The 10,733-nt window shown below is 33.7% G+C and overlaps 1 protein-coding gene across 4 annotated transcripts in view; it reads right to left on the bottom strand.

The window, feature by feature from the left end:
- Positions 1 to 2,442: 2,442 nt before the first annotated feature.
- The window catches only part of LOC106877306 (all trans-polyprenyl-diphosphate synthase PDSS2), a 904,956-nt gene continuing 896,665 nt past the window's right edge, over positions 2,443 to 10,733 (bottom strand). For 2 of the 4 annotated variants that reach the window (XM_052967134.1, XM_052967126.1), the window contains exon 7: positions 2,443 to 2,726. In XM_052967134.1, the coding sequence (XP_052823094.1) occupies positions 2,574 to 2,726 (153 nt within the window). In that variant the 3' untranslated portion in view covers positions 2,443 to 2,573. The remainder of the gene's footprint in view (positions 2,727 to 10,733) is intronic. The other 2 variants (XM_052967127.1, XR_008263927.1) reach the window with 2 other exon arrangements.

Raw genomic sequence — 10,733 nt, 5'->3', positions numbered from 1 at the left:
CATTAACAGCAAGACCATACAACTGCTATCATCTTCTCGTGCAGTCTTTCTGTTGCAAGACTAGCAGGATTATTGTTAACCAAATATAAATACCAAATACAATAGGGAATGAGTAAAATATCTTGTAGTATGCTAAGAACTTGAGACATGTTTCAGCCTTATAAGACCTTGTCAGTAATGTATAAGACAACAGTGACTGCTAAATCTTAAATATACAAGAAGGATACAGAGTTTCTTTTGTGTGAGTTTGTGTATGTAATAACTTTATAAGAATGACTACAGAACATTAGCCAGAATTTGTCTGATGTATGAAAGCATAAAAATAAAATAGAAGTTATCATATTTGATATAGTAAGCCAAAATATGTTGTTTGATGAATTACACTGTGTAACAAAATTAATATTTTTTTGTGTGTGTGTTTGGTCTGTAAGTGTTATTTCCTATTTACTTCTATGTAGAAATCAAAAGAAATGACTACTATCCCCTTCAAACTTTGCTTTTGTAACCTGGAAATCAATGTTTCCAAACTGACCTAATTTCTATTACATTTCAGACAGATTCAGCGCTGAGTTGCTGAAGCAGAAATATCATTGTAGCAAATATTCTGCTCAATACCACAGATTTGCTTGTCAGTTGCTTGACCTTAACCACATGAGTATGCCCCTTAGTGACTGACAATATGTGCATCTCTGATCAAGTGCAGGAGTAGTGGGGTAGCATCATAGAGGGATTCTTTGGGGTTTGAATAAATGTAAGAAAAGCAAAGTTTGATGGAAATATTAGCTATTTTTCATACTTTCAAGGGGTAAGCAAATAAGAACTAACAGTTGCTATCCAACAACAAAAATCATGTTATGCACTGTTATAATTCCATATTAATTTTTAAAAACTCTAATTTATATTAAGTAAACTTTTGGAGTTGTCAAACATGCACTTTTTATACCAGAATTATTTGCTAGATAATAATAGTTCTTAAATTATCTACTTACTCTTCTATTTGTTTCAGCCACCAGCCAGCAGCTATGCTTGAGCACTACTTTGAAAAATCTAATTGATCACATCAAATTCACCTCAGAACTTATTTTAACTTTTGTGACCTGAGAATCAATGTTTTCAAACTGACCTAATTTCTATAACATTTCAGACAGATTCAGCCCTGAGCTGCTGAAGCAGAAATATCATTGTAACAAATATTCTGCTCAAACCCTGAGGCATTTTTTACCTCTTCCTAGAGGTAAAAAATAGGTTTGCATTTGGCCAAAATCTCCACCTTAAAAACAGAAAAGTTACAGACCCATCGATGACAATTTAAAACCAACAAAACTTGGGAGAAATAAAAAAGACAGGCCAGAGTCGAGAACAGAGAAGGGAAATCATCAATGGCCTATGCTCCCTAGGGAGCAAAAGGTTTGAGCAGAAGAACACTCTATAAAGTAATTGATGATAGAAGGGCATTGGCAAAATTTATACCTTCAAGTTTCCCCTCTCCACAGTAATGACAGCACTTACAGGAAGGGCAAGAGGCAATACAGCTTGGCACCAGTGTCATTGCAGAAGCTGCCAGAATGAAGTTAATGAGAATGTCAGATTACCTTAGAGATTCTTGATTTGTAACCAATTAAATCTAAATTGGCAGCAGTACTTCATCAGTACTGGTGCTTTTTCCTTTTTCAATGTCATGACCATCATAACAATTAACATTTGAATGATGAACATAAAATTGAGTGCCACAATTGGGTAATGGTTGTGGTAGTGGTGGTGGTGGTGATGTTGCTTGTGGTGGTGGTGCTGGTGGTGGCAGCAGGAGGGAGCATTAGTAGCAGTAGAAGTGGCAGCATTAGTTGCAGCAACAGAAGCAGCAATGGAAGTGGAATATGAAGATGCTGCAAAGTACAACAATTGGTAATGAAAGTGATGAGGGTGGGGAATAATGCTGATACTGATGTTTACAATGACAATAACAATGACAAGCTGATGATGATGACGATGATGATGATGATGAAAAGGAGGAAGACAATGATGATGGCAACAATGATAAAGGGGATGATTACAATAACTTTGAAGAATATTTTCTCCCCACCACCACCACCTCCACCACTGTCTTCGACTGCGAAACCATGCAACTTATATTGAATTATCCTCTTTTACAACTACGATTTATGGTTATCACCAAATGTTTGGTTAAGATAAAGTTTTTACAGTATAAAAAAATATATATATATATAAAGAACTAGCATCTTGGGGATTTAATAAAATCTATATAAACTAAAATCAATGAATTTGATGAGAACTAAACAAATAATAAAAAAAATAATAAAAAAATTCTAAGTGCAAAAAAAAAAAAAGAATGGGTTTTTTTTTACCATTTCTTTTCTGTGACCATCTTTTTTCATCTTGAAGTAATTTATTTCAGTGTGAAAATAAAAATAATACATCAATATATTTATTTCTTTAATTTTATTTTTATTAAATTATACTATTTACTTCATTTTTTTAATCATATTTTTTCCTTTTTTCCTTATTATTATTATCATTATTTTATTTTTTTCTTTCTTCTTAATGATTATTTGGGATCAAAATTTTGAGACTGCCAGCAAAATGTTCTTCAAAGCAGATTTTGCCTCAGATGCTTCAAATATATCTAAGGCTTCCAATGCCTTTTGTTTGAATTCACGTGATTGTTCTTTGCACCCTGCCAGTATTCTGTCATCTATCAGGTCTAAAACCTATATATGAAGAGAAATAAAGAGAAAAAAAGGCAGAAGAAATAAGTAATCAGCAACAACAACAACAGTAATGATAATAATAAGTAAAGAGCACATTTTGAGTAAGTGCAGTATACAAGCATAAAAGGAGTATAAGTGCAAACATGATTGTGTAGGTAAAAGAGTGCATTGAAATATTAGCCATTAGCTGAGTGTGTGTATGTGTGGCTACAGGACAACAGAAAACTGGTGACAACACAAACCAAAGGCTGTGATAGGAAAATGATAATTACAAGATTTTGTGGGACTTTGCCATAAAAACTGGCCACACTATTCAAGCAAGAAAACTAGGTATAATTATAAAATAAACAGTGTAAGGTTATAGATCTTGCAATTCCCTATGACAGCAGGTAGATTAAAAAAAACTTTAAAAATTGAGAAATATCAGGATCAAACCAGAATACTAAGGAGACTCTTGAAGACCAAGATAACAATTATTCCTTGGCACAACACTCAAAATGCTACCTAAAAGACTGAAAGAAATTCCTCACAATGCTACCTAAAAGACTGGAAGAAACCAGAAGCTGTGATAGAAAATTACAATTACTAGATCTTGTGGGACTTCCCCATAAAGACTGACCATACTATTCTGGCAAGAAGGCCAGATATGATTATAGAAGACAAAGTAAACAGTGTAAGGTCATAGATTTTGCAATTCCCTATGATAGCAGAGTCAATACAAAAAAAAAACCCTGAAGAAATTGAGAAATATCAGTATTAATCCAGAGTACTGAAGACCAAGACAACAACTATTCCTGTAGTGATTGGTGCACTTGGCACAACACTTAAAATGCTACCTAAAATATTGAAAGAAATAAGAATTAAAATTTGTGTCATTGACCTGTAGAAAAGTACCATTCTATATTCTGCAAGAATCCTAAGAAAGATTCTTGAGTTTTGCAGAGATTGTCATCAAACCTCATGATAAATTACCAGCTAGCTAAATTAGCATGCACTAGCAAAATAATAATGATAATCATTTCTATTATAGGCACAAGGCTTGAAATTTGTGGTGGGGGAACTGGTTGATTATATTGATCCCTGTGTGCAACTGGTACTTATTTTATTAACCTCAAAAGGATAAAAGGCAGCACTTGAACTCAGAATGTAAAGAACTGGAAGAAGTGCTTAGCAGGATTTGCTTCAGTAAGTTAACAAGTCTACCAGGCAGCCACCTTCATAATAACAATAATGGTTTCAAATTTTGGCACAAGGCCAGCAATTTCAGCAGAGGGTATGAGTCAAATATGTTGACCCCAGTACTGAACTGGTACTTTTTTTATCAACCCAGAAAAATGAAAGGCAAAGTCAACCTCTGCAGAATTTGAACTCAGGATGTAAAGATGGACTAAATACCTCTAAGCATTTTGCCCAGTTTGTTAACAATTCTGCCAGCTTGCTGCCTTTTCCATAATAATGATAATAACAAGAATTTCTCATATTGGTTCAAGGCCACAAAGTTTTGTAGAAATGATACTATTGATTATATTGACTCAAGTACTTCACTGGTACTTGATTTTATTTATTCTTAAAGACAGGTAAATTTTATGTTAGTGAGAACTGAACACATAGGTCCAGAACTATTGCAAATATCGTCACATAAATATCATCACATAAATAACATCACAAGGAGTTTTCTCTGATGCTCTACCTGCTCCTCAATTCAACATCCTGCATCTCATCATCATCATTATTGTCTAATGTCCACTTTTCCTTGATTGCATGGATCAGATGGAATTTATCAAGGCAGATTCTCTACAGCCTGATGCCCTTCCTATCACCAACCCTCAACTGTTTCCAAGCAAGATAAAATTTCTCCATGACCAGACATGTTTTCATGGAAGATTGGAAATTAAATACACTACTTCTATGCAGGTGATATTCATTTACAACTATCAAATAATGTCAAAGCAAAGTGACAGTAACACAGATATACATAATATATGACAGGCTTCCTTCAATTTCCATCTACCAGGTCCACTCATAAGTCTTTGGTCAGCCTGGAGCTATAGTAGAAAACACTTGGCCAAAAACCTGAGACACACACTGAAACAGAAACTGAGACTGTGTGGTTGGGAAGCAAACTTCATATCACAAAACCATGCTTGCACTTAAGAATATAAAATTATGATAATAAAATCAAAAATATAGGTGATGAAATGAAGGAATAAAAACAAATTATAAATAACACAGCTTTCAATGAAACATAAGATTGAAATTAAACGTTGCACTAGTGTGATGAAACACTAGCAGCATGTAAAGTTACAATTATTAGCTTTTCTGAATGAAATCATATTTAAATGTAAAATAGAGAGAGAGAAAATAAGAAAAGCAAATTGACAAACAGTTAATTGCTCATTTAATGTAATTTAAATTTTTTTTTAAATGTGTAAATTAAATGTAAATTTTGAAAAGAAAATCTAACAAATAAGACAAACATAAACAGGAAATATATTTATATGCATATATATTTATATATACATATACATATATACACACATATATATATATAAATATGCATACATATATACATATAATTATATATATGTATATATGTACATGTATGTTGTGTATATACAGGTATGTACATATATATATATATATATACAGATACTTATAAAAACACACATACAAGTGCATACAAACACATATATATTTAATGTAATTTAAAAGATTTTTTTAAACAATTAACAAGATAAATATAAACAAAGAATATATATATATGCATACATATATACATACATGTATATATATATAATTATATATATATATATATAAATGTGTATATATAGTTCTATATATATAGCTATATGTATGCATATATGCACATATAAAAAACATTATACACAATGTGATTCAACAAAAATGACATATTTTGTTTGTTTTTCTTTTTCTCAAAATTCCTGTTTCTATGTAACCTACTATTTAAGTATTTTTACTTTTGTTGCTGTTGTAGTTGCGCTGTGTAAAATAAGTCTTGTGGAATGATAATCAGGAAGTATGGAAGGCTTTCTAACGAGGATATTTGTTGGAAAATTTTATTGTCAGAAAGAAGAAAGGAATATAATAGAATATATTAACAGAATAAAACTTTATCGTTGACAAAAGGAATTTTCTCTCTCTTAAACATTTACATGTATTATTTATATGAGCATATGTGCATCTGAATATATAAGCATATAGGCTTGTGTATGTATGTTGTACATATATATGCATGTGTGTGGTGGTGGTGGTGGTGGTGGTGGTGGTGTGTGTGTGTACACCTTTTAACTGCATGGTTTTTAACATCCATTACTCCAAGAGTTGGATGGTTCTCCTGTAGAACATAAATCATTCATTTCTTTCTTTGTCATCTCGTTTGTGAAGTTAAGTTGAAATCTGATTTATTTATCAATTTATTTATGTCGGTCTCTCTGCTTATCTATCTATCTATCTATCTATCTATCTATCTATCTATCTATCTATCAATCTATCAGTCTATCTATCTATCAATCTCTTCATCTTTTTCATCGTCTGCAGAGCTTTGATATTCAGTCTCCATGCTTCATGTCTCACTGTCGTGTAGTATCATATCTTACACATCAGACAGCAACTTGAACCTCTGTATAACCACTGAGCTGTTAGAATTAGCAGCTGAATTTCCCTCCCCACTTGAATCATACTCTACTCTTGGACTCATTAGATAATGTAGTTCTAGAGACATTGTCTAAATAAATACAATCTGATTGTGGCTGGAACACATCTGATCTGGTTGATCATTGCTGGCCTAAGGCTAAGTAACAATATAAAAAGATTTCTTCATCCAGTTTGTCTTTTACTCTGTACAAGATAAATCCTTTGTTTTGAACAGAGTTAACAGTTGCTTCAACTTCCTCCCTTGTCTAGTCACTATATTTGACGACATTCACCTCCAGACTTAATAAGATTTCCTAGATCAGAGCTCACCAAACTTTTTCCTTGGTGACATGCCTTTTAAAAATAAAAGCATTTCAAGACACATTATTTTAATGTTATAAGTAACTAAATATCATATCACATATCACTCAGTGATACCCTAAAGCATGAACACACAAAGCAGTTCCCAAGGTGGCTTCAGAGGTCTAGGACCCAATTCTGATCCCATGGCTTGCTGTAAATAAATAAATACTATAGAACCCACAGCATTAATTTGCTCAGGGCTCTCACGTGTTTAGGGACTCAATTTTGATCTATGTATGCTGTAGCTTGCTGTCAGTAAATAAATAATACCATAAGGTCCCAGTGCAATGATTTTTCCAGAGACTCATAATGTTACTAAGACAACCTTGGTATCTCTAGTCACATGTCTAATTGTATACAGAGACATCAAATCTCAAATATACTTCACAGCCAAATATTCATTCCTAAGACCTGATCAGAATCAGCTTAATTTTGTGACATGTCTAGAGATTACCAGCAACAAACTAAAGTGGGTTGAAGATTGATCTTGGATTGCTGAACCTCATGGAGAAGATGACAAAGAATTGAGCTGATTGGCAAGCTGATATGCTTGAGAAGAATCATCTATCTGCAAAAAATAAGATCATAAAAGCATATTGTCAATATCTATGCCCTCACACCCAATCTGTACCTGCCAAGCCTTCCCCACATTTCACTTTTCCTTTACACTTCAAACAGCAGTGCTGTTGCCTCACTAGCAGTAATTGTATAAGAGCAGAACTGCATATATTTCATTCCTCTTTTTGTGCTACCACTTAACTCTATCCATGGAACTACTTCTCTTGTCACTCATCTAATATTCTGCCATCAATGCACCCTCCCTTTTGCCGCTCACAATATCCACCCCTATGTGCCTCTGACCCCTGTCTCTGTTGCTGTACATCATCTCTTTTCCTATACATCACGTTATCTCCCTATTTCTGACCTAGCTATGATTTTATTATACTGATGCACTTCACCTTCCTGCTTTTATTTACTGCCACCTATCACCTCATTTTCTCTGACCCATTCCGTTTTTTTGTTTTTTACTTTCCCCTCCAAACTGTGATTCACCATTGTCCATACCCCCACCTATGTTAACCATTTACAAACAATCTGCCAACCTTTTTTCACACTTTTAAGCATCTACTCCATGCAACCATCTTCAATCCTCTATCTCTATTCCCTCTTTGTCCACTTTCTTACACCTTGTGGGTAAGTCTTGATACCCCATCTCCCTCCTTTCTCTCTTTTCTGCTGAGGTAGTCATGTATCGCTTCTATAGTAAGTTCCTGTTTCTCTGTCATACTTTAGCCACTCCTACACCTTGCACAAAGCCACCTCCCTCAATACTGCACCCCCACTCAGTCAAAGGGTCTTGTCTTGCAAGATACTTGGTAACCTCACCAGTGCTGGTGCCATGTAAAAACACTCATAGTAAACTCTGTAAAGTGGCTGGAATTATAAAGTGTATCTGACCATCTAAACCATGCCAAAGCAGACATTGGAGTTCAACACAGTTTTCTGGCTTGTAAATACTGTTGAACCAACCAATGCATGTCAGCCTGGAATACAGATGTTAAATGATGATAATGATATACATACATATGTACATAACTATATATGTATACACACACATGCATACATACAAACAATGCTACCAAGAGTTAAAACAAAAGCAACAGCTATCATGTCTCTTCCAAAATATAATTGCTTCAATTTCAACACATAAACTCAGACCACGTCATTTGTCAATCATGTAACATGTGTGTGTGTGTATTTATATATATACACTTATGTATGTATGTGTGAGTTTGCGTATATATATATATATATATATATATATATATATATATATATACTTATATATGCATGTGTGGGAATGTGTGTATATATATATATTTATATATGTGTGAGTGTGTATGTGTGAAAATATATACATATATTTATATAAATGCTCACATACACACACACACACACACACACGTACACATACACACACACATTTAGTATTAATTCATAAAGTATGAAGTGTGGCAAAACTAATGACAATAGCTGGAATTTAATTACAATCTTGTAAGTAGAGTGTGATTATTAATTATAAAAGCAACAAAGAATTGTTATTATTGTTGTTCATCGTATTTATCTTAAACTTTATGGTGTGTTCGGTTGAGTATGTTGTTTTTGTAAAGGAAGCAACTTACTAAGGCATGAATTATTATTTTCCTATTGCAATATGTGTATTTTCAGAATACATAACATAATATTTAGTTAATCCTAACACTAAAACTTCTATTTTAGCTCTAGGATAATTATAGACATTTAAAGTTGAATATTGTGAGTTTTCATTTACTGAAATTATCAAACTTAATGTGACAAGTTACTTCCACCTACACAGACAGGGTGTATGTGCTTATTTGTGTGTATTTATGATAACTGTAGATTCACCATTGTTATTTTAATGTCTGCTTTTTCATGCTTCCATGGATCAGTTGGAAAATGTGGCAGGCATTCTGTGGCCAGATACCCTTGCTATTGTCAATTCCCACCTGTTTCCAATCATAGTAATTTTTCTCCATATCCTTTATCTTAAGGGATGCTAAGAAGTCTTATGCATCACACAGTTGATGAGCTGAGAGAGCAAGACCATCAGCATAGAAAAGGTCAGAGGGATAAAAGCTCTATTGAAGTCTTGATCACTTCTGCTTGACTGTGACGCCTTTGTCTTGGATAGGGGGCAAGATTTTGCCAAAGAGTGTAGTCCACTTACAATCACAAAGATAAAAAAAGCTAAGGTGTCTCCTTGGAGGAACTCTTCTGTTAGGAATCTTTTAATTAGACCGTTTGTTCTTTGCACAAAGGTTTATGAGTTTTTGTACAGGACAATGATAGTCTTGTCAATTTCATCAGATGAATGATAGCCCAAGAGAATACGTATAATAACTCTTCAGTTAACATTATCAAATGTGTGTGTGTGTGTGTAGACACACACACATACACACATACAGTTATAGAAATCAGTTAATCTAAGTTATTAATCTAAGTTTTGAAGCCTCTCAAAGTAGTTGAGCATTTATCATCAGATTTAGTTGACGTTTGAAGGGGAAAAGAATTGGGGTTTTTTTATTGTTATTTTTCTAATATTAAGAAAAATATCCATTTATCTTTTCACAAGCAGAAGTAAGCACAACTTCCTTTGTATCCAAAGCAAATAGCTTTGTTGATCAAAACAGATTTATGAGTCAACCAAGTCTGCTACTAGGTATTCACCTACTTTGAGTGGCTTTGAAGCTATTAGTAAGATAAATTGACTGGTTTCAATAATTGTACAAATATATAGATTAATCTTATACTTTGAATGCTGTTCACTTTAATATACAAAACATGTTTGATCACCATATATATATGTGTGTGTGTGTCTGGTGTGTGTGTCGCGTATTGTCCTTGCCTTCGAAACGTGGAGTAATGGAACAGGAACAACTGAAGAAGGGAAATATTCTTTATGTTGCATGTCTCGTTTCTCTGTTTTTTTTTTGTTGTTCAAAAAAAAGTTCCTTTTCTATCTTCGTCTTTATGTTTTCGTTTCTCATTGTGTTTAATACTTTTTGTGATGTCCTGTGCCCATATATGCATGTATGTATACATATAGATGCAGATATGTACATATATGTATGGATATATGCATATATCTATATATTATTTATGTTATTATATATAAATAAATCATCATCATCATCATCATCGTTTAACGTCCGCTTTCCATGCTAGCATGAGTTGGACGATTTGACTGAGGACTGGTGAAACCGGATGGCTACACCAGGCTCCAATCTGATTTGGCAGAGTTTCTACAGCTGGATGCCCTTCCTAACGCCAACCACTCAGAGAGTGTAGTGGGTGTTTTTACGTGTCACCCATACGAAGGCCAGTCAGGCAGTACTGGCAACGGCCACGCTCAAAATGGTGTATTTTATGTGCCACTCGCACAAGAGCCAGTCCAGGGCCACTGGCAAT

This window comes from Octopus bimaculoides, chromosome 4, assembly GCF_001194135.2.
Source record: "Octopus bimaculoides isolate UCB-OBI-ISO-001 chromosome 4, ASM119413v2, whole genome shotgun sequence".
NCBI lineage: Eukaryota > Metazoa > Mollusca > Cephalopoda > Octopoda > Octopodidae > Octopus > Octopus bimaculoides.
Note: the sequence above shows the minus strand (reverse complement) of the source record. Positions and strands in the feature narration are given on the sequence as shown.